The 21,967-nt window shown below is 44.1% G+C and overlaps 1 protein-coding gene across 2 annotated transcripts in view; it reads right to left on the reverse strand.

The window, feature by feature from the left end:
* Window positions 1-17,269, reverse strand: part of zcchc2 (zinc finger, CCHC domain containing 2) — a 30,108-nt gene extending 12,839 nt beyond the window's left edge. For both annotated transcript variants that reach the window (XM_086191524.1, XM_086191523.1), the window contains exons 1-5: window positions 16,318-17,269; window positions 8,015-8,135; window positions 7,483-7,553; window positions 3,312-3,383; window positions 863-963 (exon numbers count right to left, since the gene is read on the reverse strand). In XM_086191524.1, the coding sequence (XP_086047650.1) occupies window positions 863-963; window positions 3,312-3,383; window positions 7,483-7,553; window positions 8,015-8,135; window positions 16,318-17,079 (1,127 nt within the window). In that variant the 5' untranslated portion in view covers window positions 17,080-17,269. The remainder of the gene's footprint in view (window positions 1-862; window positions 964-3,311; window positions 3,384-7,482; window positions 7,554-8,014; window positions 8,136-16,317) is intronic.
* Window positions 17,270-21,967: the final 4,698 nt, after the last annotated feature.

Raw genomic sequence — 21,967 nt, forward strand, 5'->3', positions numbered from 1 at the left:
ACTAAGCACCGACACTGGACTAACGTGAAAGGATCGTTGGAGAGTGTGTTGGTCTGAAAACTCCTCTCACGGTGGGATCATGTGACCCACCCCACAGGCCAGTCACTTTGTATCAAGAGGCTCTGAATGCTCAGATAGACGGTCTTTTAAGAAACAATGTCTGGTCAGCAAGTGCCGGTCAAGAGTCAATCTGAGTTTTTAGCAAAAGCTTAATACCCAAAGACTAAACCCCAGTACCCAAAGGCTAAGCAGTTAGCAATGAACACTGAACTTGGATTGCAAACTGCAATCCGGTTTTTCCCTCCAGTACAGTAAAAACCAAAAACACTCCCCACTGGCCGTTTGGTTGCATCATTCTGACATCATGAGCAAGTCCACTTCTTCTCATCTGTGCAGCGGGTGGCAGCCAGCATCAAGAAGCATTCCCTCCTCCTATAATCTCCATCTATTTATTGGCCAGACTTTCATTCCTGGTAGAACATATTATATAAAATTGCTGTTGTCTGCTCATGACCTTGCATCTTTTCTAAAACTACTGCCAAGTCCTGAGTTGGTAACTAGGGACTCAAGAGCATCAACTTGGCTCAACCTGTTCCAGACAGGACGAGAGCACAAAGACTTGGTGTTAAGCGGTCAAACATGCATTGCTTTAGATTTCACAACATGTGAGTGTGTGATGACGCTGGCAGTGTTTACTCCTTTCCGCACAACGCCCTGTTTATCCACCATGTTGTATTCACTAAAGTTAAATCAGCCTACACCGTGTACCATTTTTCCTCTCAGCCATGACTGCAGAGTACAAAATGAAATAAGAAGACTTTTGAAAGACATCTCACACCCTTAAATTCTGAAAATGTGGTACCTAAGGTTCTTTTCCACCTCTCTGCTCTCGTACTGGTCCCCCTGGTTCAACAGTCTCAGGATGCCCTTCTCAAAGGACTCAGTGCACTGATCTTTCGGAAGCTGCAGTGAGAGAGAGAGAGAGAGAGAGAGAGAGAGAGAGAGAGAGAGAGAGAGAGAGGGGGAGAGAGAGAGGAAGAGAGAGGGAGAGAGAGAGAGAGAGTGAGGGAGAGAGAGGAAGAGAGGGGGAGAGAGACACCAGTTTGCATAAATGGATCTATCACCACCTCCTCTCTTTGAATTATTAATAAAGTGACATCAGACATGGCTTTCTATCAAAATGAAATGTTTCACTTCAATCTACTGACACTGTTCAAAAAACAATCAAAAATAATCTTTAGATTGGTCTTAAATCAATATAAACACATCGGACGTGTTCACACCCAAAGGTCCGTTTTCTGATTCGAGCTAAAGCGAGGGTGACACATTGTTGCAATTTCTCAACTGGTCTGGTTCACATTCACAAAGGCCAAACTCAAAACGGTCCAAAAATTGTCAGCAAAGCCGTTCGGTGATTGCTTATGCAGTTAAGGAGCAGTCAAGGCAGGTAGACGACAAATCCCTCGCAGTTTTTACTGTGCATCACGGAGCATCGCCTGCTCATTTTCATGTTGGTGCTGATCTGGACTGCATATCAGCAGACTTTAACGGACCGCGCATGTGAACGGCTGGGACGACTGCAGCAATGAAATCATGTATTAATACACGCACGTGGAAGAAGATGCTCTGCAATCAAAGAAGACAACAGGCAATGATGAGAGCCTCCCTCCATGTTTTTCCTTTGCCATACGAGCGCGACCAGTGAGGTAAGAGGACAATAAAAAGCTCACGATCACATACATGTCACAATCACAAGGTTGGCTCATCATACAAACAGAATCTGACATATAAAACGATTGGTGGGGATGGGTTCACACCAGAAGTAAACCGCTCTAGAGTTCACTTGATAGCGGTCCCAGACCAACCCTACCAGGTGGACCCGGGAGCAGCTGACTGGGCCACACCAGAGTTCGAGGCCAGCGTTCACAACAACCAAAACCAACCGCACCAAGGAGGTAAACGCTCCAGGGTTCAGTTCAACCAAACTAAACAAGGCTGGTTGAACGTGACCTCAGTGAACACACAAGGACACAAATCTGGGTTTTGGGTGCTGATTTTTGGATGCCAAACCATCTTAAACAGAGAATTTATGGAAAAGTAACCACAACCAAACTAAACAAGGCTGGTTGAACGTGACCTCAGTGAACACACAAGGACACAAATCTGGGTTTTGGGTGCTGATTTTTCGATGCCAAACCATCTTAAACAGAGAATTTATGGAAAAGTAACCACAACAACTGAAGTCACCTGTGGGCAACTCCAGGAAGTTTCTATCTCAAAGATCTCTTCAAGCCTAACTTGTTCCTCCCTGCTCGAGTTGATGAATTAATCATTTGTTTGTGACTGTGTTATTAACTTGACTGGTCAAGAAAGTAACTTTCTTAATTTCAGTGTTTACTTCCTAGACATTATAAATCAGAGAGTGACCACATCCTTTGGCACTCATGAAATGATGTGACAAACAGATGCTAATTCAAAGACACCCTTTAAATGCCAGCTCTTTGTAAGTGACCGGGCTAAATTGTAGCTATACTCTCACTCCCTGCAATGCCACGACCCTGAACCTTCAGTTTTGGGTCATTTGCCCTCCACCGCCTGGCAACCACTAAACAGCAACTACGCATTTTTGTTTTGTTTGTTTGTTTGCTTTATGGATGACGTAGACCAATGGTGACCGCTGACTCGCTAAGGCAAAACCCATTTGTGACAAAGACAACTAGGCTAACAAAACCGTTGCAGCACATTCGAATAACCAAGCAACGCTGATGACCCAGTGTGTGCGGACACGTCAGGTTGTCACGTGATCCAAGACGAGACTGCAACTCCATCATTATAAAGGAACTTTGGAAGTACTTTTATGTTTGAATCATGGTAACTGTTTATTATTTCATACACTGCTGAGCTACAGCTCAGACACAAAGCTAACACACTTCGGGTTTTTTGACTTTCAGATTAACTCTCAGTTGTAATTGGTAAAACAATTCTGACAGGAAGATTTATGGTTTGGAGTCAGGTATTTTATTTTGAAATTTGACTGGATGCAGAGTGTTGTTTCTGGGACCCTTCTGTAGTGCAATTCAGCCCTTTTGGTAGAGTAATAAGAGCTGATACAATGAAGTAATTATTGACTAGAGAGACTGGGGTATCACAGCCAGACCCGGTGGAATCCAGCAGGGATGTGGGATCCTGTTTCGTGGTTGTGGTTATTTAGCATGAAAATTGTAGATTTTCTTATCTGTGTGACCAATGACGGGAGCTTTGCCTTTTTTTTGTAGTGCACTGGATTGAATAATTTTTTCAAATCAACTTACCTTAAGAATAAAGTTCTCCAGTTCCAAATGGGTTTTGGTCACATTAGTAGATGAAGAGTCTGACCACTTCACCTGAAACAAAGCAGAGGATGTTCTGACCTTGAGCAACACACAAGATATCAGGCCAGGCGTATATGATATCTACTTCACTGTTTCCATACTATATGTTGATAGGACAGACATCAAAGCAACCACACATACACAACAGCACTCAAATGCCTCCAGCTTAGCAGCACTGAGGTGGAACCGATGATTCCAGGAGAAACACAACAAGGGCAATGGGAGGAGATAAGAGGCCTGGAAAAAGGCAGGACAGCAGGAAAACTTCACAAGGGTGCACCAACATAAGGAGCCGTTCTCAAGCCTTTCCATCGTGCAGCAGATATGACATTAGTGACACTCATCCACAGCCACATGTACAGACAGAACAAACAGGCTAATGCTATGACTAACTAGGATAGCTGGTAAAAAAACCCAAGCATACCTTTCACAATAAAGCCGTTCTTACTAAAGCACTTTGTCTAGCTGGCTCGAGGTATAGAAAGTTGCTTGTCATTGGTCGGACTGTGATGAGATTCTCTCTCATTGACATTTTAGATCATGGTGATGGGGGGTTTTGCTCTGCTTTTACTGTGGTCTCACTCATGTGTCAACGGACACATGAGTGAGCCAAGTACTGTGAGCTCAATTTTGCAGTAAAATAAGACTTTTAAGATGAGAAAACTAGATATTTACCACCACAAATATCTGAGTAACCTCACCGTGTCCAGCCTGGTTTAGCTGCTGATATAATCTTATTACATCAGTGTTCATACTTATATACATGCTCTTTACAGATTAAATTGTAGAATTGAAAATAAAACTAGCTCACAGAGACAGCATGTGTGTGTGTGCGTGTGGATGTGTGTGTGCGCATGTGTGTGCGTGCGGGTGCGTGCATGTGTGTGAGGGTGCGTGAGGGTGTGCATGTGTGTGTGTGCGTGCATGTGTGTGCGTGTGAGTGGGGTACAGTATAAACAGATGGAGAGTGAGCGCGACTCACTGCTGTGAGCTGTGCTTTGACGGTCAAGCCAACAGGACTACTCGTCTCTCCTGTCCATCTGTTATGCAGTATTCTTTTCATAAATGAGCCTTAAATACTGCCATTTGTGAAACTCTGTTTTGGAAATATACATTTTTGAGCGGACAAGTATGTCATATGAGACACCAACTTATTACCAACTTGGTACTTGGGGAACCAAAGAGAAATAAATCAAACGTCTCTGAGATTTGGTCACCTCAGCTAACCCACAGACCCAGCGCTCAGCCTGTTGGAGGACATAACACCCTCGCTGTTCTTGCATGAACAAGCACTATTTGGCTCCTGAGACATGCAGGGTAGTGGCCCTGCTTCAAATCTTCAACCTAATGAGAAGGTCACCGTGCTGAAGATAAAGCCTTCCTTCCAGGCTGGCACTGGTGAACCCAACACAAAGCAGCGCTGTAATGTGATCAGTACAAAGCACAAGGAGCTGATAACTGTCAGAGAGACACCTCACACACAGAGTAGCGATGGCTCCAAACTGACAGTCAAAGTCAGAAGTTGAGATAGTTTTACACCAAGCACTGACATCCCATCTGAAAAAAAAATTAAGTAAAAAAAAAAAAAAAAGCTGATTGAGAGGGCCCAATGAATACATGCCCATTGCTGTAAGCCAATGGTGCAGGAGGGATTATTTTTGGAAGGACTTCAATGGATTGAAGAACTGACGGTCAGTCAGTCCAGAAAATTGTAAAAACTTTTGATTGCATGTCGTAAAAACCATCAAGCGCTACGACGGAACTGGCTCACATGAGCACGGCCCATTGAAAGGAAGACCAAGAGTCTCCTCTGGTGTTGAGGATGAGTTCATCCCACTCACCAGCCTCAGAAATCAACAGTTAACAGAACCTCAGATTTGAGCCCAGATAAATGTCACAGAGTTCTAGTAGCAGACACGTCTCTACACCAACTGTTCAGAGGAGACGGCGCCCCTCAGGCCTTCAAGGTCCTACAGCTGCAAAGAAACCTTTACTGAATGGTGGTGCAGCGGTCAGCACTGTCACCTCACAGCAAGAAGGTTCCGGGTTCGAGTCCCAGCTCTGACACGGGGTCTTTCTGGGTGAGTCTCCATGTTCTCCCTGTTCCTGCTGGGTTCTCTCTGGTACTCCAGCTTCCTCCACAGTCCAAAGACATCAAGAGGGACCAGGTTAATCCAGACTCTAAACTGACCGTAGGCGTGGCTGTGAGAGCCAAAGGTTGTCTGTCTATGTGTTGGCCCTGCCATGGACTGGTGACCCGTCCAAGGTGAACCCCACCTCTCGCCTGAAGGCTGCTGGGCTCCACCCCCCACCACCCTTAACAGGACAAGAGGTAGAAAAAGGATGGATGGATGGATGGATGGATGGATGGCTGCTGAGATAGGCTCCACCCCCCAATACCCTTCACAGGATAAGCGGTAGAAAATGGATGGATGCATGTTATATTGCATCCAAAAACAATTACAACACAACACATGTTCAAATAAGTAAAAGTAGTGAGTGGTGACATCAGAACAACTACTTGAGGATATAACAAGTTCCAGAATCAAAGAAGATGGCAGCCGAAGCTTTGTTTAGTATAAAATTACTAAATAAATCAGTGGTATTGATTATTGGCGAGGAGACGAGTGCACTTGGACGAACAGACAGCGATTCCTTCTTTGATGAGGCAACATGACTGGTGGTTCATATCGGGAAAGACTGTCTGCACCAAAAACAAGCGAGCACTGATTTGAAGAGACACTCAGAAATTTTGCCTAATGAAACCTTACATACATATAATGCCTGGGTTCAGTCCAGCAAGGCTGCAAGTAGAGTGCAGCAAGTTCAATGAATATCAGAGCATCTTGCAATGCGACAGAAGAAGCAGCAAAGACACAATTGTGCACCATCCTTGTGTAACTGGTTCCAAGCTAGAAATGTGGAAACCCCATCTGTCGAACGAAAGCTGCTGGGATAGGCTCCACCCTCCGCAACCCTTAACAGGACAGGTGGTAGAAAATGGATGGATGGATGATAACCACTACTAAGGAAAAGCGACAAGCAAAAGAGATTTGTTTGGGTCAAGAAACACAAGGAATGGACATTAGCTCCACATTCCAGTGGAAATCTGGGCTTTGGTCGGATGAGTCCACATTTGAGATCTTTGGTTCCACCCAGCGTGTCTTTGTGTCTTACATGCATGGTTCCCACTGTGAAGCATGGAGGAGGAGGTGTGATGGTGTGGGGGGGCTTTACTGGTGTTACTGTTGGGGATTTATTCAAAATAAAAAGGCACACTGAACCAGCATGGCTACCACAGCGTCCTGTGGCGACATGCCATCCCATCTGGTTTGCGTTTAGTTGGACCATCATTGATGTTTCAACAGGACAACACACCTCCAGGCTTTTTGAGAGCTATTTGACCAAGAAGGAGAGTAATAGAGGCACACACACACACATACACACCTAATAAAAATCCATCCATCCATCCATCCATCGTCTTCCGCTTATTCCTGTTTAGGGTCGCGGGGGCGCTGGAGCCTATCCCAGCAGCTATGAGCGAGAGGCGGGGTTCACCCTGGACAGGTCGCCAGTCCATCGCAGGGCCACACGCTAACCACTGCTCCACCGGGACACACCCGAATAAAATCCTTTCTTCTAAAACAAGATGCTAGGCAATAGTTAGCTTACCGACAAAATGGTCAAAGAACATAAAATGCTGGATGTTAAACATCACGACAACTATGTCGACATCTAACCAGGGAATAGCAATGTTGCATTAGCGTCAAAGACTGTTAGAATCAGATTAGTTCATGCAGTTTGTAATACATGAACTATCGTATACAATAAAAGGAAAATTTGTATGCACAGTGATAGATCCATTACTCTTAGCTTTCATAGAGCACACACAACATTTTCCACAAGCTGAGAACACACATGTTGGGAGTTCAGAAGCAGAGCAGGAAGCACGAAATGGTGTGGTGCTGAGCAGGTACACTCAAGTGACTGAAGCTGCGAAAAAATATCCGGTAAAAGAACACTTCCAGCAAATTTGTTTCTATTTAAGAAGGTCCTGAGGCTGTGTGTGTGTGTGTGTGTGTGTGTGTGTGTGTGTGTTGAGGTTACTGACCTCAAAGTTGTATTCCTTGTCTATTCTGGTCCGAGAGATGCCCCTGAGCGCAATTGCCTCTATATGAACAGCTGCAACAGACATAGACAAGTAACAAACTGTTATAAAATCATTTAATATTTAAAGCTGAAATCATCAGTCAGTACAAATTTCAAGAACTCCTGCTTTTACTTTTGGTTGGAAAAAGTAGCACAACTATTGGGGTTTAACAGATATAGAGTACTTACACTTGGGACAGGTCATGATTTTTGAAAGTTTGAAATATTTATGCAAATATTGTCTTGTTTTAAAAGATATACACTGGTATCTTTGTCTATTTTTGGGGCTAGTTTTTACTGGTCCCTGGTAATAATGTGTTAATTGCGAATGAATGTAATCATGCTGGTACTGACATAACCTGCATCAACCCTTCCTTCTACTAGACCTAACACATATGTCAAGTGCTAAACTGAAAAAAATGGGCAGAGTTAGAAGTTACGTTTCTTTTCTTTCTTTTTTTTTGCAAAAAAAAAGAAGTTACGTTTCTTGTCACCTTCTCTTTGGGTGGCCCAGCGGCTGGAGCGTCGGCTCTGACAAGGAGGGTGAGAGTCTGTGCGGTCTCCCAAACCCAGAAGTGTGGAGGGCAGGAAATCCACCTTCTGGCCTTGAAGCTCCTAGAAACCAAAAATCATGTTAGTTACTCATGTCACTTTGTTCATATGTTCACCTTTAACCATAGAGGAGGTGGAGAAACACTGATTCTTAAATGCATTGATAAATAGAAATTGAATCATGGCTCTATTGATCAGAATCAAATCTACAGGTGCCTTAATCATAGCAGCTACAATGCGTTAGACAGGTCTAATGTTTGGTTAATCAAGAAAAACACTGTACAGCAATATAAGGTAGGTCAGTGCACCCTAACCCTCTAACGCCGGGGCACACAGTTCACCGAGATCTTTCCTTCGTTTAGTTGATATCAGGCTCGTATCAATATTACCTGTGGGGTCACGTATGAAATAAACAATCCCAAGTACCAGCCAGCTGTGGTTGGTCAAACTTGTCCCAGAACTTAGATACAATATATTCACATGCTCTGGTGTGCAACTGTCCGTCTCTCTACAACAGTAAAACATTTAGTTCTGAACTGCACAGTGTGTGGACAGTCAGAGGTAAACACATCATGTGACATCTTAGATCAGGGGTCTCAAACTGATCCAGTAAAAGGCCGTGTGGCTGCAGGTTTTCATTTCAACCAAGCAAAAGCAACCCCTGATTCTACTTAAATCAATCAAGCTGTGTTCACACAGCTCATTGGTTGGATCAGGTGTTGCTTTTGCTTGGTTGAAATGAAAACCTGCAGCCACACGGCGCTGTACTGGATCAGTTTGAGACCCCTGTCTTAGATGAATAAAATGCTTTTGCATGTTACGGAACAAACCATTAGCACAAGACCCAAAGAGCTTAACTTTGACAACATGATTGCACTTGGAGGAAAGTCAGGACATCAAGGTCAGGACAATGTTGTTTAAGATATTTCACATGTAAGGATATTTCATCAGGACTGGATGCAACACATGCTTATGTAAGGGATGAGGTGGATGCAAAGTGAGCATGTTTTAGATGATGTGGTCCTTTCTAACATGTGACCAATGAAATGCAGCATGATTAAATGCCCACGTTATTAGCCTCATACTTGCTACAGCAGTTACTCTGAGGACAACAATAACTGAATTAGGGGATTCAGACCCAGGTCATGAGGAGACAGCTGATGAGCCTGGACAGATTCAGTGGATAACAGAGGAGGAAGGAGACTTCTACCGGTTTGTTTGATTCCAATATGACTGGAAACATTTAACCACTACCCATATCACCACAAATCAGCGGTGAAGACTTTGAATTCAAAGCGAAGGTGCACACGTGTTTCTGATTCATATCTTGTCCATACCACGGCACACCGCTTCGCTGGGAGTAGCAGCAAATGATGACTGATGGATGGTGTGTCAATCTGCACCGAGCAGATTGAGCCAGACAGGAAATCTTCACACAAATGGCAAAGTATATCTGGTTCATTTTCAATATAAAACATGATGTGCAGGCTCCAAATCACAGTAAAAGACCTGAAAAGGACACAATATAAACACATAACCTATGTGCCCGTGCTAGAAACACATAAATCAAGACACAACAACCAAAACAGCAGAATCTGAGCGCATAAGCAAAGCCGGCAGGCACATGGAGATTACAGCTGTGTTGAAGACTGACTCGATCAGTGTCGCAGCCAGAACACGCCACAACTGTGCCTCGTGGAAATTCAGGGTCAGTGTGGAAGTTCTTCGCTGCAGGTAATGAGGACATAAAGCTCGCAATGTGAATATAAGGCAAAAATAAACCACGGGGGAGCCACAACAAACAAAAACCCTAACAAGACACTTCATACTCCATCACCCTGTTGAGCAATGTCATTATGAAATAACAGTTTCCATTGGAGAAAAGTAGATTTTGATGATTTTATATTCTGTCAAGTACAATTCTTAAACAGAAAATCGGAAATGGCAAAAAATGGTATCGGCAGGTCACACTGACACAAAAAAAAAAAAAAAAAAAATCAGGAGTGGCCAAGTAAAATGCAATAGGTTCATCTCTACCCACCATCCAACAAAATTGGGTGTCAAGGCATTGGTGATGAGTGGGTGAGGACAGACTGATGGTGGCAGGGAGGAAAAGGTCCTGTAGTGGGCAAATTAATGCAATTTTCAGGCTGGATTCAGACACAAGAGGAAACATTCAAGGGAAAACTTATGGAGACAAACGAGTCCAATGTGCACAACGGACAGCATCATGGACTGCTTATCTAACAATGACCTGCTGATATTAACAGCATAGCTTATTTCACAGTCTTGGATTTATTAATAATTTTTTCCAACCTCAGTCAGGTAAAGAATAAAAAGTAAGGCAAACTAAAAGCAGGACAGGAAAAAGAGCAAAAGGGGGAGAATGAATATGTGTCGTTTGGCAATCCACGATGTTGGATACCCAAGCAGCCCCACACGATCAACACACACGCAACAAACCTACAAGTATGCAGACAATGTGCGGCCTGCAGTTAGCACAATAACCAAGCAGACACAGCAGTCTACAACACTGGTTCTCAACCTGGGGTTTGGGAACCCCACACACAAAAAAATGCACATCAAGTCACGGTGAGCCCCTTTGTAACTGAAGAGAACTATGGGCAGGGCAGAAGGGCAGAGGGAGCACCCCCCGGCCTCCACTACAGGTCATAGAGTCGCATGTCACAAACTTCCAAGATTAGACAGGACATGTTGGGACATAGGAGAAGGGTCTTGCTCACATGTCACCATGACTGTAGCAAGACCCCACGATGAGTCTTATCTGTTTAATGTCATGACTTCTACACTTCAGGCCATACAAAGTAGAAACCTGTAGCAATGTGTCTGGCAACAGAAAGAGCCAAAATGCTGAACAAGGAACCCTCAATAGGACAACATAAAGTGAGACTGGCTCACCATGCTTTCTGTGTTTAGCAGGACACCTGTCATGGTACTGTTGCCTTTATTACCATGGTCCCACTGAAAAGGCCTGAGCAAACAGAGCGAAGCAAAAACCACCAACAACTTCAGTTCCAGCATTGCTAACAGAAATGATGCACAAGATTATTCCTCTTAGCTGTTAAGTGCTATAGATAATACAAAAAAAACCAAAACATTCAGCTACGAATGGTTTCAAAGGTGAACCAGGCACATGGAACTGTTTCCCTAGAGACAGCAAGCAGTGCTCTGATACCAATCGTACCCACAGGCTCCTCACCTGAGGAGGACTGGGAGAAAATCTCTCAGAACAGATGGGTCTGCAGGGAGTGTGCACTAGCGAGGAGAGGCGGTGACATCCATGCCACTTGAAAACTAATCACGATAAAACATAGGCAAATTATTGCTGGACACAGGGGGGACCAAGCCAGCCAACAACTGTGACAGGGGCAGTGACCTAAAGGGGTGAGAAGTTGAGTTCAAAATCAGACAACAGCTTCAATAACAGAAAGGACACAGAAGGAGAAAAACATCATTACAACTGCTAGAAGGCAGTGCTAAGAGAGGCACTTCAGCTTCACTTTAATAGCAGGCTTCATTAGTGCTACTTTGAAGAAAAGAGTTAAAAAAAAACAACACTCCACTCACTCACACACCTGTGAGGAAACTGAATCTACATCTCAGCAGGCAAAGAAAGACCTGAGGAAAGGACTGCTCCTCCTATAGAATATCTAAAAATGCAGTATGCTCTGTGGCAGCTCCCAGTTTAACCAAAAGCTGCTACTGGCATGAAACCAATCTCCATGTTTACACTGTAAAACCTATTCTGGCATGAGCCCATTTCATTTAGTTTTGACAATTAAATGTTATGCAGCTTTGTCAATAAATATTTCGACATTTGTGTTTCGTAATCATGTTTGTCTTTTAGTGTACAATAAGGACAGGCATGATCAATACTAGCCAATAACCTGCTGGTTAAGGAACCTGTTGATGATGCGGAATTACGATCGACCACTCATTCATATCAACATATCCACAAATTGTGAACGTTTTTCTCTTGAGGCAAAGCAAAGAGCTACAGGCACAATTAACTCTAGCTAGCTCTAGCGAAAGAGAAAGGGTTATAGTAGGGTAACATATGGAACTTGAGTACCGATTCACGTAAAACCAAATTTCAGTACGTGAAGGCATCATGGTGACTGAGGGAGAAAGGGGAAGAAACAGAGAGAGCAAAACTTTGGCGTGATACAGCATAAAGCGAGAGTGATTCCATCTCGTCCCTGAAAACAACGACATGGCATTGACGTTGCCAGGTAACGCAGCAGGTAAGTCATAAGCTGGCCGTTTTGAATATAAGTTTTGTTAATGCCTTGGCTGATGATAACGTTGTGTTTTACACTACTACTGACGTTAGGGTTCGCATCTTCAGCTTGTCACGAGTCTATCATGTTTGTTTTAATTGTCAGGTCAGGCTGCCCCGCTGTTAATGCTCAGTTGCAAAAGTTGCCCTGGTCAGCCGTGTCCAGGAGGCTGCCGAAGCCGTCAGTGTCCCAGCTAGCCAGGGATAGCTTCGTTCTTCAGTTGAAATTAATTTCCTGAAAATGATAAATTCATACTTTTTAGATATGCCATTATTGTTATTATAAAATGTACCGAATAAGGTTACCATTAGGGTACCAAATTCCAGGTACCGGTGCTGCAATGGTTAAAATGTAAACACATGCAACTCCATGTAAAATGAACCAAGTATAAGCAGCTATCGAGGAGGGGGCTGGGAACAGCACAGAATTCCGTGTAGAGAAGAAGAAGGAGGAAGTGTGGAGTCAAACATGGCGTTATTACGTTCCAGGCTGCTGCATATTTGATCTGCAGAGGAGCTGTGATGCACCAGGAGCAGAAATAATCCCCCAAGGGATCTGAATCGAGACTGATATGGAATCGTGTCTAAAAGAGGTTCGATTGTGTTAGCGTTGGTTCGTTAACTAGTAAAGAGGTTTGCCTCCGAGGCCCTGCATTTACAAGCGCTGCTTCTACAATGTTTTGTTTTCTGTTTCAAGGACAAAAACAAGTTTAACTGCCTTGTTTAAGAGGACTGTTTTTAGATTATAATTTCCTCTTGGAATAAAAATTTGAGGGGAAAAACACTATAGCATTTTCTGCAATAGTCATTTGTAATATAAAACTATGATATTCAAATGGGTTATCATTAAATCCCCAATGATTGAGGACATTTCTCTACAATGCCCATCCCTAATCTACAATCTGAAACAGCTGGACTTTATCGGTCCATCCGCTACCGGGAGTCAGATGAGAACAAGCTGGATCAAGCCCATGAAATACTAGCCTGGACCATCGTTCTTCCTTTTTAGCTGGCAAACTCAAAGTGATCAAAGTTGTCAACAGTACTGCTGCCTTACACACGATACACAGATAGTTGTGTATGTTCGTCGTCAACCCGTACCCCACTGGCATGTATCTGGGTCTGGGGTGTATTCTTGTTTATTGGGGTTTTAAGAGTTAGAACCAGGTATGTTTACACCACGAATGTCCAGATCAATCTATCAGATTGATCTAAAGAGAAATTGCCCGGCCCAAAGTAGTGACTGGGTGAAAACTAGCAACCACTGTGTGTTTCTAACCTTCCTTTACTCCCTGATCCTCTCCGTCTTGGTCTTAAACCACATTTATCAGAGCCACAGTCCAGACACAGCAAAGCACTCTAAAAATGGCACATGTGATGTTATTAAGGGCAGTGCAGCTTCACCACACATGGCCCCGACTCACAATGACTATGATGACTGAGGAAATCTGTTTCATGAAAACGGCGCCTGATTTCCTAATAACCCAGATCTACATCACGGTTTGTCCCCAATCTCTGCTGTATCTCTGGAGTCTAACACAGCAGCATGCAGCTTGTGACAGGCACACCAGCTCTTTTCAATGGACTGACTAATTTGTTATCAATCAGTTCATCAAAAACAGATGAAATGATTTGTGAACAGAATCACTCAGTACTGAAAACTGGACTGGAGACCCAGCATATGAAACTCAACAGGCTAAAATACAGGCAGACCATGACGTCCTGGTTCAGCTCCTGAATGCCTGGTCCAGCAGTTTTGGCTCTGATTTCCACTCGTTTTGGAGTTAATATCAAGTGCTGCCCAGGGATGCTACATTGCTGACTCATGGCTCTTCCGTCCTGCACCTTATCAGCAAAGCAGAAATGATTTCTATACCTCTCTTTACATCATAAAGCCATTGTTGATACATGCCTCTTACCTATAAGGTTAAATATCAGTCAATGAAAAGATTCAGCAACAACAGCCAATGAGAACACAAGACACACAGTGCACAGTTGGGATGGTGGACACTGCTGTTCAGCTTTTTTGTTTGGAAACAGGTCCCATTCATATTGGGAACTTGTTTGCCGACTCCATCTCCATCCATTTTTTATTTAATTTTCTAACTAACCACCACTGATGCTTGACAGCAGCAGATCAACTCCAGCAACGCTACAACATCTTTTGACTATGTGAGCAGATGCCGTAACCATCCATCCATTCATTTTCTTCTGCTTATTCTTGTTAAGGGTCACGGGGGGGGGGGGGGGGCTAGAGGCAGGGTTCACCCTGGACAGCTCACCAGTCCATCCCAGGGCCAACACATAGAGACAGACAACCATTGGCTCTCCCAGCCACACCTATGGTCAATTTAGAGTCTGGATTAACCTGGTCCCTCTTGATGTCTTTGGACTGTGGAGGAAGCTGGAGTACCAGAGAGAACCCAGCAGGAACAGGGAGAACATGCAGACTCACACAGAAAGACCCCATGCTAGAGCCGGGACTCGAACCCAGAACCTTCTTGCTGTGAGGCAACAGTGCTGACCACTGCTCCACCCAGATGCTGTAAAGATATACCCATTATATCATGATTATAAACCCATTTCTAACAGAAACACTAGTGCTGCTGATGGGCCAAGGCGAATGTTTTGCCAAGCTGGGTAGCAACATGAAGATGTTGGCAGGTGGAGGCCGCCGTGCAAGGCACCGACCTGCTCATGCAGGGCTCGTAAGGGTTCATGAACACTTGGAGAATCTTCAGAGGACCTTAGGGTCAAAACTGCAGCCCTTCAATTACCAGACAACCACCCTACCTCCTGATCAGTGTCTCCATGCTAGGTGTAGGTCAGGCCATCTCTACAGTATTCAACTTTAAATTGTATTTCAATAAATTTTTTGGCTTTAACAAAATTGCTCCTCCTATGGAATATCTAAAAAAGCAGTATGCTCTGGGGCAGTTTTGAAAAATATCTGATCCATTATTCTGCCATCCTTTATGAATGCCTTTTCTTGATCTAATTATTTTCCACTTAGGAGCAGGTGCTAAGTCAAGGACAGTAACCAGTGATAAAACTACCAGTCTAGACAGGATACAGTCAGGGCCAGCGGATAAATCTATTAACACTTTCAAGTTTTTACACTGTCCCCACATTACTCAGTCTAATGATTGCATAAAGACCATGCTGGGATTAAAAATGAACTGTGACCTTTAACTCAATAGTACAGTTGAATCGTGGATTTGAAAAATAGCTTATTCATGATAAACTTCATATTTAATGATGAAATGGGAGACATATGTAAAACTCTATTTAATAACTGAGAAACCACATCCGGAGCCATAACTGGTAACTTTTGCTCCAGATGACATAAATCAAACTTCTTCCACAAAGGAGGACATACGTCATACTCAGCTGCAGCCCGGTTTAGTTCGAGTGAAAACCTGCGGACAAGCTCACATGTTGCACACCAGCCACAAGTGAATCGGTCGAACACCTGCTGCAGCAGAGACCGGGATCGACCGGACTGTCAACAGGAATTAGCATAAATCTCGACGCATCGTTAACAGGGATGGAAACTTGAACCGTGTTAATGACGTCCACTGATAGCAGTTCTGTTAGCAAATTCAGTCCCGACAAGCGAGTCACTTTAAAATACGGCTGAACAACTGAGACCACTTTTCAAATTAGCCTGCTGCAGGTTGGCTGCCTGTTAGCGGCTGGCTAGTTGTGTTAGCTAACTGAACTACTGCCTTCTGGACGACAGCACAGGCTAAAGGAAGGACGTGTCACTGGCCATGTCTTCAGAATGATGTTACTCGTCAACTCAGTGTGTGTTTTACCAGACTTCTAACATTAGCCTGCTGTGCTACAGACCTGAATCCCCTCTGGTAGTAAGTAAGTTGAGGTAGCAAAGTTCGTAGCTAACGCTAGCAATTCGCAGCTCATGACAGTTGTCGGCTCGCTTACTCGAAGCCGAGTTTGACGTCTCTCCTCCTCTATGACGGTCTCTATTTTTTCAAGCTGCCCTCGGACCGTCTCCCGTTGATGGAAATGTAAAGCTGGGTGAAGAGAGGCCATGGTGAAGAGCAGCGCCAACTGATCCAAAGGTCCTGCCGCTGCTTCGGTCGTGCAGGTCTGCTCTGTCCGCCTGATCCCGTCCTGATACGGGAACGAGTGGTGGTGAAGGTCCCTAAAAGGAGTAAGGGAATAGTCATAATGTTTGTAGAACAAGGCCGGATCCACATGGCTCAGTATCCGAAAGAGTATTCCAGCACATTCCCTGCTGTCAGACCCGAGGAGGGACAGGTAGACTAGTAGTTTGGACCTGACCACCGGGTCAACCACGTCTGTTAAAATCCCCAAATCGCTTGGATTATTCGCCCGAACCTCGAAGTCCCGTAAAACGTGATAGTCTTTTCTTGCGAGATCCTCCAAGTAAGCTCCCAAAAAGCGGAGCTCCAGGGGTTGGCACATATGCATCAGCCCGCACATGAACTCGATCCGTTTAGCGGGGTTTAGATGGAGGCCAAACCACTCAAAAACGGTCTCCTTGTCCAGCTGGGATGGGTGTCCATTAGGTCTGGGCGATTCCTCCAGCCTGTCGGACATGGAAGCGGGAGAGACCGCCCTGGGAATCTGTTGGTGCTCCGACTGATCCACTGACTCTTCCTCGGCTGTTTCGTCGCCTCCTTCTTCGCCCGATTTCATCGGTAGCTTCATTTTCAGCATTATCAGCCTTGCGAGAACTACGTCAAAGTCTAAATGACGGTCTAATAACTACATTATCGACATCAAATCCCGTTCTGTACAGCTAAAAAGAGACTGTCGGGCGTTTTACAGTGTGTTAGCTAATCATTTGACGCGGCGGGAAGACAGTGGCTTTTCCCAGGGTTAGGTTCTTCTTCTTCTTCTTCTACTCTTCTCATTATTTCTGGTAGAGTAGGTATGACGTGCCAATGCATTGCTGCCCCCGTGTGGCCGATTTGTCTTCTTCTTGTCTTGAATGTGAGAACGGTACTGGTTGACGGCTCTTTGCCGCCCTCCTCTGCCTAAACGTCATTATTACATGTTCGTTTACGACACTGCAAGGGATGTTGGGAGTTGTCGTTTCCTGTAGTGAGCGCACAGATGCGTTTCTCAGAAGCTGGAAACGCATTCACAATGACCCTCGTTTCCTCAATTGAAGGATTTTTTGGTCTAAAATAGAATATGAATCTATATATGATGGAAATAACATGGCTAAACCATATACATATTTTAAAAAATATAAAATATTGGTTCTATAAAATCCATCATCAAACATCATGCACCAATTTGAGGTGATCAACTGTATGTAAATATGTAAATGCTGTTCATTCCACAGAACTAGAACCCAGGCATGAGCAGCTAAAACCTGCTAAGTGACGTGGAACCCTGAGACGATACTGAAGTGTCAACATCACTCCTTCAGTGACATCATGTTTCATATCTTATGGCACATTTATTGAAGTGGTTAATTGGAACATTTACAAAATTGATACTTTCCTTATTAACATTAATAATAAAGTTATCTGATGTGAAAGACAATGAAGAAAATACATATTGGTTTAATTCAAATTCAGCAGTTTTTTTAAAAAAGTGTATTTTCTCCAATTAAAAAGGAAAAAACACAAAACAAAAGAAGATTTAAAAAATTACAAACAGTACCATAACCACTTTTTAAAAAAAAAAATTATCTATGCCTTTTTTAATTGTATCACACAGGACATAGTTATACATTTCATCAAGATCAATGATTTTCCATAAAGGCGGCATGGTGGTACAGTGGTTAGCACTGTTGCCTCACAGCAAGAACGTTCCGTGTTCGAGTCCTGGCTCGGGCAAAGGTCTTTCTGGGTGAGTCTCCATGTTCTCCCTGTTCCTGCTGGGTTCTCTCTGGTACTCCAGCTTCCTCCACAGTCCAAAGACATCAAGAGGGACCAGGTTAATCCAGACTCTAAATTGACCGTAGGCGTGGCTGGGAGAGCCAATGGTTGTCTGTCTCTATGTGTTGGCCCTGGTGACCTGTCCAGGGTGAACCCCGCCTCTCACTCAAAAGCCGCTGGATCCATCATCCAGCCCCCCCCCCCCCCCCCCCCCACGACCCTTAACAGGAATAAGCGGAAGACGATGAATGGATGGATGGATGGATGGATGGATTTTCCATTAAAATCCAAAGAGCAGGAAACACATGTAGCCACATGCTTTGTGCTCATGGGGTCTACATGCCTAACAGTGGTTTCGTCCCTGAATCAAATGTTAACAACTAAACACATCTGATGATGAAATTAAATATTCCAAGAATTTGATATTGAAGTGTATTTATTAATGTGCTGGTGTGTCTTTTTAATCCAGTTCCTTAATTTATCTCCTGTATATATAAAGTGTAATAGTTAGTAATACCACAGGTCACACAGAGCTCAGAGACAGAAGCAGAGAGCCAAAGGAGGAGGGAAGTGCAGAGTCAGACAGAAATACTGGTTTAACTGGAGTTGCATCAGGCTGGAGAGCAGCTTTAACCGACACATCACCTAAATTAATGTGTTTGTCAACCATCGTAAAATATTAAATAATGCAGTGGCCATCTTTTTTTCTCCTTATATTATACTTTCTTATTTACATGCTTAGCTGATGTGCAACAGGCTTGGGAGTGTTCATTGTGTTTCTGTTGAGCGTTTTCTGGTTTTAACAAAATTAATACAGCAATGTGTCACAATAGATGTTTCATGATACATTATCATGATGCACACACCGGACTGCACTGGTGGCTGGACTAAATCCAGAAGGTTTACAGAGAGCATCTGTCAGCAATGCACCACCATGGTTGAGAGTTTCTCTGGCTTTTATTTGGCACTACTGCCCCCCAGAGGAAAAATCTGACCATTACAAATAAAACATCAATGGTGTAAAAGTGGCTGCTCTCTGCAGCTTCACTGTCTCTGTGGGTGTTCAGATGACACTTACAGAGACATGGAGTTTGCTTGACTGGATCTGTGTAGTCGGGCCTGGATTGTGATCAGATTAGTTTATTTGTTTTCTTGGGAAAATTTACGTCGCGATTCTGTACGTCTTGAGTGCCAAACCCAAGGTATCTACACAAACCCCTCAGATACAACATACCTTTGCCCCACACACAAGGGTTCTCAACACATAACGTACGGTATGACACAGACACATTCACACATATACATGTCACTGCCATTTGTGAGTTTTGTTCAGATGGCCGTGGGAACAAAGCTAATGTCGAATTTAATTTTTTCCAGGGAAGTGACCTGTCCCCGTGTCCAGAGGGAAGCAGTGAGGAACGTGGGTTGAGGGGTGACTGGGGTCCTGTGTGATGGTCTGAGCTGCGCTGTGCTGTTAAGGTCTATGAGACCGGGAGTGGGGAGGCCGCTGATCTTGGCAACTTTGTGTGGGATCTGTGTGAGTCTATTCTTGTTGGGTCTGACTGCGTGTAGAAGAAGCAGGGTGAGCAGTGGAGGAGGATGGGCTGGATGATGCTTATTAGAGCAGCAGCAGGAGATTGGGGGCAACTGAGAGTGCCAGTGGATGGAGGAGAGTCTCTGCTGGCAGTGTTTGTTGAGCTTGAGTTTATTGTCCAGGGGGATACCATGATATTTGTGACTCTCCACCATCTTGACTGCTTCACCATTGATGCTGACTGATGCAGGCTTGGAGCTTGACCTGTTGGGCGAATGATACCTGCTCTTTGTCTTAGAGACTTTTAATTGCTGATAAACTTTGCACCACTGTGTGAGATGAGAGATGGAGTTGTGATAGGCAATAAGGGAGTTGTTGCCATTGAGTAGAGCAAGTACTGCGGTGTCACAGGAGTACTTGAGGAATCTAGTGATGTGTGAGGGGCCCGTGCAGTCGTTGGTGTAGAGAGTGAATAGAAATGGACTCAGGACACAGCCTTGAGGGGCGCCTGTATTGGTGAAATGAGGAAATGATTTTCATCTTATGTTTGATTCATTCCAAAAGTGTACTCAAGCATTCTGGGTGCACATCATTTTTTCCATGAGCAGAACACACAATGTGAATCATCTATCACTCTATTGTCTCGTGAAGGCCCAGTGTTCTGGAGAATTCCTCCAACTACTCCAAGACATTGTCCTCGGCCTCTGTATGAGGATGTTGAATTTAATGGTGTTTGCTGTTCAGAGTGCAGAATAATAACAGATGCACAGAGAGGCTGAAATATTCAAACTGCCGTGGCAACAGAGAAGCTTTAGCAGAGAGATGCTAACTAGTACTGTGTGCTCCAGTAGGGGGCACCAGCACCTCAGACTTCCTCATCCTGGGCTCAGTCAGCATCAGAGGCAGATGCAGCTTTCTCAGCTCGAGCTTGTTCACAGCTGCCAGCCTGAGTGAGTGTCGTCCTGGAAATTTACAGAAACTCTGCTCCACATTCACACCCTCCTGAATGGGGATGTCACAAGTTCAATCACTTGCTGGCAACTCAGCGGTAGTTTTTGATGGAGCAGGTAAAGCTTTTAATTGTTCATATCAACTCTCTCACAGGCCTTATTTCTCAGCCCAAAGGCTAATATGAGTCCTAACTAACTGTCACAGGCCGGGATGATGCTGATGAAAAGATTAAAGCTGGTTGAAAAGTCCTAAAATCAAGACATTTAAAATGTCCCTGAATAATGAATTTTCAGATATGAATGCCACTTCTTCATTCGTTAATAATGAGAACAGTTAGACAAATCAATATAGTATACAAAGGAGTGAAAAAATTGTTTTTTCATGAGTTATAAAATGTTAAAAGCACAAAATGCTTTGAAAAGAACTCAAGAAGCTACAATCCAGCAGAATGGACCCATATAACTTCTTGTTTTCCTCCAGTCAAGTGTAGAGGTGCCAGCACTGCATCACCGGTGAGTAGGGGCCCCTTCAAGCTCTGGTCAGTTCAGATGTTTCATCTCTTGTCATGTAACAACGGAGTGAAGCGAATACTCACCAGATTTGGACGGTCTTGTCTCAGGCTTGCAGCTAAAGTTTGGTGATCTGACCTCAGGTTTGGCGATGTTGGCGGCCAGCTGAGCAGTGTGGGCCTTCACAGCTGGTCGCAATCACACTTTCATCTGCTTGACCTTCCACATGTTTTAACAAACAAGTTAGCAAGCAGCAACTTGTCAAATCTGTTGTTGTCCAGGGACGCTAGTCAGTCGGGTCCATCTATTCCTGTGTTTTAGGGTTTATAACTCCCCCAGAGATGGTTTGTCTCCTTATCTGTCCAGAAATGTGTTGTCGTAGTCCTAGCAGCCACCACGATCACACCTCCCATGACTGTTGCGATGTTTGACTTCCCTCTTGAATATCACAGTGGCCAATGCAGGCCAGAGGAGCATCCAGGCCCAAACCGCATAGGTCTGTTGGTCTGACTTTGAAAAAGTCGACTGAGTAGAACTTCAGTCTGAGCGTAGGAATCAGCACACAATGGGACTCAAGTGTGATTTATGGAACCGGTCGCACCTCTCAGATCACTGCGTACAAATGAGGCTTGTAGAATGTAGTGGTAAAAGTGCAGGAGAGGAGGTACGATTGTGTGTCAGCAGGGTACAAAGCAAGTGCATCCCTCACGTCCATTTTT

Source organism: Aulostomus chinensis, chromosome 21 (genome assembly GCF_037954235.1).
Source record: "Aulostomus chinensis isolate RoL2024-O1b breed Wild chromosome 21, RoL_Achi_v1.0, whole genome shotgun sequence".
Classification (NCBI taxonomy): Eukaryota; Metazoa; Chordata; class Actinopteri; order Syngnathiformes; family Aulostomidae; genus Aulostomus; species Aulostomus chinensis.